This window comes from Poecilia latipinna, unplaced genomic scaffold (genome assembly GCF_001443285.1).
Source record: "Poecilia latipinna isolate Pla-1442-1.1 unplaced genomic scaffold, P_latipinna-1.0 Scaffold579, whole genome shotgun sequence".
NCBI classification, from domain to species: domain Eukaryota; kingdom Metazoa; phylum Chordata; class Actinopteri; order Cyprinodontiformes; family Poeciliidae; genus Poecilia; species Poecilia latipinna.
In genome coordinates, this window is record NW_015113195.1 from 77,264 (window position 1) to 84,956 (window position 7,693).

The window sequence follows — 7,693 nt, forward strand, 5'->3', positions numbered from 1 at the left end:
AACAAATGACAAAGCACAAAATAATTATATTGGAAAAATTTATTTTACATTTCAGACCAAGAAAACGGCAATAAATTGTTTCCTACAGGTCAAAGCAGCAACCATTTAATTTCAGAAATGAAACAGATGCTGCCCTCTAGTTGTAAGAAAGCATATTGGGTTTATAAAACTTAAATGACACCTGTAGTTTTCTTTGATTTTTTTTAGATTTTTTTTTCACAATTATCACTTTCATCTATGTTTTCTGCAGTTTGGTAAAAGTTGCATTGTTTTTTTTTTTTCACATTTCCCCATCCATCTATTTCTACTCAGGCACAACATCTCCTATCCACTTGAGGTAAGGTGGGTTTCCCTGCTCAATAGGCAGACTGATGACCTCGGCCACCTCGTAGGGATGGTTGGAGCTGGTGAGGAAAAACAACCATTTCACTTACAGTCAGCACATTGCACTACGCACCACACGTCAACACCAGTACTTAAGGTTGTACTCTTTGACTGCATAAACGATGGCAACTAATGGACCAGATAGAAGCCATAATTATCCTGTTAGATTTGACTGCAGCAAACGGTCAAAATTTGACAAAAAAATAAAAACATACCGAACATATTCAGCAAGAGCAGGCACTCTGGAACTTCTTGTTTTGATCATCTAAATAGGAAAGACACGTCGTATAGATTTTATAAAACCATGCTCTATATTGTTATTTGGACACAAGTGCTAATGATGTCAAAATGCTGAGCAGGAGCTAATGTTGAATAAAGTTTGTCCAGCTGTTTTTTCTTTGTTGAGCAGAAAATATTAGCAAATTGTACTGTAGCTGATTTCTTAAAAATCAGTTGGGTTAAACGTATACAGTATAAATATATGAGTCATATTAAAACTAGCGTAGCTAGGGTTTTATCTAACACATTAGACTCCACTTAAGACAACTTTGAAATCATGTGCACTATTCCATCCTCTATTTGCTATACACACCAAAATGATGCATTTTGCTTTAAACTGCCTTAAAATCAATGAAATGTAGAGATCAATCATGAAACAGAAATAATCTGATGTAAGTAACATCTGTCATAACTTGTTTACCAAATGTGAGTTAAAACTTGATATTCTGCATGAGGAGCCATTATGGAGGTGTTTTTAATGATGCCTCATTAATCCTAACCCTAAGTGTAATACAACAGATTACATTAAACAAGTGTTTGGGGGGAGAAAAAAAAAAATCAATGTACTTAATGTGCTATGGTTTCAATTAGAAGTGTTGATTTTAAAAAGTCTGAGTCAGCACTCACCAGAAGCACTTCATTATCCTCTTCGATTTTTCCCTGCCATTCATATCTAGAAAAAGATATAAAAGACGAGGCCAAAATTATTTTTTAAATCAATAGGGAATAAAATATGTCGCGAAAACTTCACCTTTATAGAAAACTGAAAGACAATGAGGTGAAAACTTACACCGATTTTATCGCTGGGACAATGTTCACACAAGCAGCCAGTTTCCTTTCCACAATCCCCCTGGGGGATAATTGGAAACAATAAGCAACTGTATGCATTAAAAGGTAAATATTTAAAATTACACATAAATATATACATGGACAAAATACAACATATTGTCAACTGCGAGGTTAAAAGAGTTTAAACTTTTTATCCATACATAAATACTATATTAAACTATTGAGGACAGTTTCATAAGTTACCGACTCGAAGGAGTTTTTTTTCTCTAATTATTGAATCAGGCATTTAGAGCATGGGCTCACCTAGCCAAGTCTTTAGCTACAGTGTCATTTGGACAGGTGACGAAGGCAGCAGAGTGTGTTCCCGACATGTACGTCTCGGATGCCATGGAGAACGCTCGCAGTCCAACAGACCTCAGCAGCTGGAACATAAACACACTCAGGAGCGCCGTCTGAAATACACAACCACACACAGCCGGGAATAAAGATCAATACTTCAGGTTATTGTCCTGCAGCATGACTCAAGTGGGTTTGAGATTAAGGTCACAAACTGAAGGTTAGACATTCTTCTTCTAGACCGTCTGGTAAAGCAGGTTTCGTTACGTAGAGAAAGTCCTCCAACTCCTGAAGTAACAAAAAAGCCTCAAAGCAGTGGACCTGCCACTTCTATGTTTGGTTGTATTTCTAATGTTCTTTTTCAAAAATATGTTAGTCTGCGCTGGATGTGATGGAGCAAACACAATGTAAGAAGTTTCACTTTTACCCAACAACCTTGAAGATCATCAAGATGCGTTTGGCCTCCGTTTTCTTTTTACTCAATGAGTTTTATACCCCAGAACCCTCAATTTCTGCTCAGACTCTCTCATTGGTTAATAATGATTTGCATCATCAATTAAACTGAGACATCAGTTTAGTAACTGATGCTACAGTGTAAAGTGAGATTTGCACTGCTTTAGATGTTGCTCTGAGTTTGTTTTGTCACTTGCTGGATGAGGTTTTGATATAATTCTGGCCAGCTAGCTACTCCTGGAAAGGTTTCCTATTCGATATTTCTGTGGATATGGCTCACTGTGACTCGCTCGAGTCCCTTCGGATGGCTTTGTAACCCTTTCCAGACTGATGGACGTCAGTAAGTTTGCTTCTACTCTACTCTTGCATTTCTTTAGCCATGAGTGTTAGTATTTGAGATCTTTGGCCTACTTCATGCTTTCAGAAAGGTTGTGTATAAGTCATTTCTAAGTGTGCATCAATAAATTGGCCTCAATTTTTTAAATTAATATTATTATTTCTTTTTTGGGGGTGTGGGGGTAATGGCCGATCCCTACATGAGAAACCAATTTTATAGTATTAAAAGTTACAGTAAATAGAAAAGGGGGGGACGGGACGGTATTAACCAAAATAGAAATCAACAAATCAGGCTTTTTAAATTTCGGTGCATCCCTTTTTCTGAATTCTAAAGGTCAAATTCCTCACATAAGGTCACGTTTTCACATAAGACTGTTTTGGTTTGAACAGCCTTTTACCCAATATATTAAATCGCCATTTAAAAATTGTTTTAGTATTTACACAGACAATATTTATCTAATATTAAAATTTGCTTGAGGATCCAAACTATTTCAATGTTATGGAGCCCGGGTTCCATACAATGTGGCAAAAAAACAAAACGACAAAAAACAACTGAATAACATGAAGAGTAAATACATTTTCAGTGCACAACATGACGTTATGCATGTAGTAAGAGGTAAAAATGAAACGTCTGCAACATAAATTCTCACCAAAATCAGAGATTTTAAGGATCCACTCTGGAATGTCTCTGCACCGGGCACTCCAATGCGCATCGCCTGTGTAGATATAAACTGTTTTCACACGCACGATTCTTGTATCATAGTCTTGTTTCATTTGCCAACACGTACTTTCTCAAACCGATTATTTCCAACAGACGACAGTAGTACAAGAAATGAGTTGCCAATCTATGTGACTGTGCAGGTCCTGGGTTTGAATACATTCATTCTCCCTTACGTCTTATTCATAAAGCTTGAAACGGAGTTATGTCGCTTCACAAGCCTGACATCACAGCGGTTTGCACTACATGCAAACTACAGCACAATACATGAAAAGCGCGTTAATGTAAGACTTGCAGGCGCTGCACATTAACTCCAAATCAGAAGTAAAGGATTCAAATATGACACGCATGACGAAAGATAAACAGTTCAACAAAAAAGACCCACTAACGACAACAAGGCAAAGAGAAACTAGAGGACACCGCAGCACTACATAGAAAAAGAGACATGTATTTTTTCTTTGTTTCTTGAGCAACTTTACCTTACGACAGTCCCACTCTCCCCCTTTCTCGCTGCCGCAAATTGTGACAGTGGTATGTTTGTGAAACCGTCGTAAATGAGCCGTCACCTGCTCTCTCTGTAAAAGCAATTTTCACATCAAGGAAAATAAGAATTAAAAAAAATGAAATTATTTAAAGTTAACATGATTTTTTTTTAAAGCTCAATGACATATGACAGCTATATATTGCGTTTATGTATAGTTTTGCGGCATAAAGTGTGCTAATAAGACAACATAAAGATAGATAGAGTCTAAAATCTAGAATAACTAAAAGCTAACACCGTGTATAAAAACGAGGATATATTATTGGATTGAATTTAACATTTATTTATTTATCTGATGCCTAATTACACTTTTAGTAAAAGCAGAAATGACATATTTTGCCTTAAATTATTTTTCACAGTTTTAAAATTTGCTCAGTCATATTATACTATTATAATTACTATTAGACAATTTTTAGTGATTTTAAAAAATTGTTTCAGTTTATACCTTTCTATTATGTATATAAACAATATTATTGCTTTAAAGGCATAATGTTAAAGACACAATCAGGAAATTGATTTAAAATGCCAATTTTAAAAAGTGACACAAAATCTACTAATAATGTGACTCTAATGAAACTTGCCTCAGGCCTTGTTTAAAAAAATACTTCTGAAACTTTTGTGACCAGTTAGAGGCAACGAAATGGAGAATGTATCCGACTTTTTTTAAGCAGCAAATAAACAGCATATGATGTAGAAATATACACTATATGAATGTTTCTGATATACTGATGTGCATAAATTGTCGTTGGTGTGTACTGGCTAAGACATACTATGGCTAGAATGATGTAAAATAACTGATTACACAACAATGCAGAGTAATGATTTACAAACACACACATTTTACATCTTTATTACATATATAAATATGTACAGTATAATTGGTTCTCCAACTGAGGACTTTGGGGTCAGGAAGCTGCAAGGAGAAAGTTACATTCAAAGAAGTATTGAAAAATTCCAACAGAGAGCTAACACTACAGCAAACAGCCACAAGATGGCAGCTTTTACTCAAAATACAAGATTTCTATCTTTTCTTTTTTTTTCTTTTTTTGGTTATCATGATGTCTGATATGGTAGCTTGCTTATATCAATTATATTCCTATAGGTACAGTGAACAGGTTTCTGTTTTGAAGTGTCACGCATCCAAAACAATGTATTTGTAGTTGTGGATTTACGGACAGCTCCTGCTCCTAAAAGCGACAGCCTTAGCGAATTCGCCCACGCTGCCCTGTCTTTTGTTTCATCCTTGATTAAAGAAGAAGACAAGCATTGCACCTACACTGGTGTTTACACACACACACACACACACACACACACACACACACACACACATGCACAAACATTTCACATGAACACTTGGAAGAAGATGGGCCTGAGCTGCAGCTGATGTAAGAAGTGAACCAGGAACTGCTGGACACACATGAAGACAAAGCGGGGAGCGTTAGATGAGCTCGTCAGGGTTTTGCAACGAGGAGCGTTGGTGGTGGTGGTGGTGGTGAAGATGGTGGGTGGGTGGGGTAGATTTGTTCCCATGGAAACTGTGCAGTCAGCACATCTGTACGGGTTATGCGCTGTCCTTTCGTATTGGAATCCTGCGGCCTCTCGCCACCTCAACCGGACATGACAGTGTGCTCTCACATGCAAGAAAATAATAATAATAAAAGAGCAAACACAAACTGTCAATCTACACACATTCTCGCGAAGAAAGCATCCCCTAACTTGGCGCTTTGAATTCGGAGGATGGTTCTTTTACGAATTGAAACCGCGCCTGTGTGCATTTATTACAGAAATGTAGCAGCGACCCAAACTGGGAGGCTCCTGTTCCTCCAGCAGGCTTCCTCTCTGATTTTGCTCCTGTCCATCTCCTTCTTCCACCTCTCTCTTTTGCCCCTTCTGCCTGAAAGCATGAGGAGAATCAATATGTTTTCAATTTGCAGCAGAGCCTTCCTCCTCTGCATTCTAATAAGGCTTGACTAGCCCTTTAACTTCCGGAGAGAGACGGACGAATAAACAGAGAAGGAGAGAGACAAGGAGTAGGTGAGGCCAGACTTCAACTAAGGGACGTTGCAGCTGAGATGTCAACTCTAAAATCAACGAGGCATGCCTTTATGAACATTTCCTGGGCCACACTTTCTCCAGCAATGGAGCAAAAATGTCGTCGTCACAGCTGCACAGCCCACCTTTCAGTTCACTGAGTGGAGTTCCTCCTTGCTTTCTGTTTTCTTTAAATTTCCAACAGGTGAAATGTTTATGTTGTCATGTCCTCCACGGTTTTAGAGCCCGCCGTGTTCACAATTCTTTTTTTTTCTCCAGAATTAAGTCAGGTCTCAAGTCGTTAGTTTATTATTTCCATTGATCAGATACTTGCGCAGTTTAACATTTCAAAAATACATCCGCTTGGTGAAAGTACGGCAATTTTGAAAACCTTTCATTTTATGATAATGAAAGGTTATAGCACCAAAGAAAGATTTGATTCTAAAGATGAGGTGTTTTTGTTTTTGTTTTTCTTTGGCATTATTGAAACTTATTTCACAAAACTGCAATGGAAACGTTTTTTTCTTTTTGTTGCGCCACACGAGTCACAAGATCAACAACAGGATGTTACTACTGGCGGAAAAGACGAAGAAGACAGGAAGTAGTTGAAGGATCATGGCGTGACATGTTTTTTAATTATTTATTGTGTGAACAATCAGATTCTCCTGTGATTTTAATTTTCTTTCTTTTTTAATGGAAATGGCGCAATTGCAAATTTGTGGGGGGTTTTTATATTATATTGACAAAGTTTTGCATTTGTAATCGAAAACGTACAAAACCAGCTACTGTCCCCTTCTTTACAGCGTAGCACATTAAAACAAGAGGCTTTTCTTCCTCTTAAATAGCATCACATAAATTTATCACAAGATTATTTAAAAATGTTTTACTAAATCCTTTTAATTTACCTTTATGTTCATTATGGTTTTACAAGAGCTTGTAACAAAGTTAATGGTGGGCATTGATATGGATCTGAATATTGCCTACTCCTTACAATACTCCACTGTCAAAATGGCAAATTAAGCTGTCATGATTAACTTAGACAAACTGCATCTGATTCACTCTGAGCAACACAGGATTCTGCTTCTCTTAATAACGCACCAGGGAAATCCTAAATTATATATTAGCCAGGAAGATCAAAATGTTAGAAATAGTGAACCACCAATCATCCACAGGCAGCAGCGTGCTTCTGACTCTGAGGTCTGATTGGGATCTGTTCAGCTGAAGGTCAGACTGATGTGTCTGCGCAGCGGAAACAAGGCGAAGGGAAAGCAGAGAAAAGGGAAGGAAAAAAAGGGAAATTAGAAAAGACAAGAGAACAGAATGAAAACGGAAAGGAAATGAAACAAAAACAAAGAAAAAAGAAGAGGAAGGAAAAAGAAGAAAGCGAAAGAAAAGAAAAGAAAAGAAAAGAAAAGAAAAGAAAAGAAAAGAAAAGAAAAGAAGAGAAAAGAAAAAGGCTGATTTCTGTCTTGGTTTGTGATAAGCCCAGAAATATGCATATGTGCCATCAAAACAAACCAAACTACATCATCCCATCAGACTGGGAAGGAGCTCACCTTAGAGATCAGAGTTTCAGAGACAATCCACCAGAGAAAGTAAAACGTCAAAGCAGTCAGTCCAGCGGTGTTCAAACGTTTTGTCACACAGGACAAACAGTCAACTCAAAAGTACTCAAGGGGCAAGATACACACACACACACACACACACACACACACACACACACACACACACACACACACACTGGAAACCTCTGCACTGAAGCCCATTGAAAACCTCCTGGTTATTCCACCATATATTTATTTCTGAACTTAGTTAAACCTTAGTAT

The 7,693-nt window shown here is 37.4% G+C and overlaps 1 protein-coding gene across 1 annotated transcript; it reads right to left on the bottom strand.

Annotated features, from left to right (window-relative positions):
* Positions 1-27: 27 nt before the first annotated feature.
* On the bottom strand, positions 28-3,873 carry LOC106953410 (protein CutA homolog). The gene is made up of 7 exons (XM_015042150.1): positions 3,775-3,873; positions 3,228-3,293; positions 1,756-1,904; positions 1,454-1,513; positions 1,291-1,336; positions 600-649; positions 28-404 (listed from the first exon to the last, which is right to left on the bottom strand). The coding sequence occupies exons 2-7, from the start codon at positions 3,288-3,290 to the stop codon at positions 305-307; spliced, it is 468 nt and encodes a 155-aa protein (XP_014897636.1). The 5' UTR covers positions 3,291-3,293; positions 3,775-3,873; the 3' UTR covers positions 28-304.
* Between the last annotated feature and the right edge of the window lie 3,820 nt (positions 3,874-7,693).

Coding starts and splice junctions, on each gene's coding strand:
- LOC106953410 (XM_015042150.1), bottom strand. CDS start 3,290: ATGCGCATTGGAGTGCCCGGTGCAGAGACATTCCAGAGTGGATCCTTA. Junction 1,514..1,755: donor GTAGCTAAAGACTTGGCTAG/GTGAGCCCATGC, acceptor ATTATCCCCCAG/GGGGATTGTGGAAAGGAAAC. Junction 1,337..1,453: donor GTCCCAGCGATAAAATCGGT/GTAAGTTTTCAC, acceptor ATCTTTTTCTAG/ATATGAATGGCAGGGAAAAA.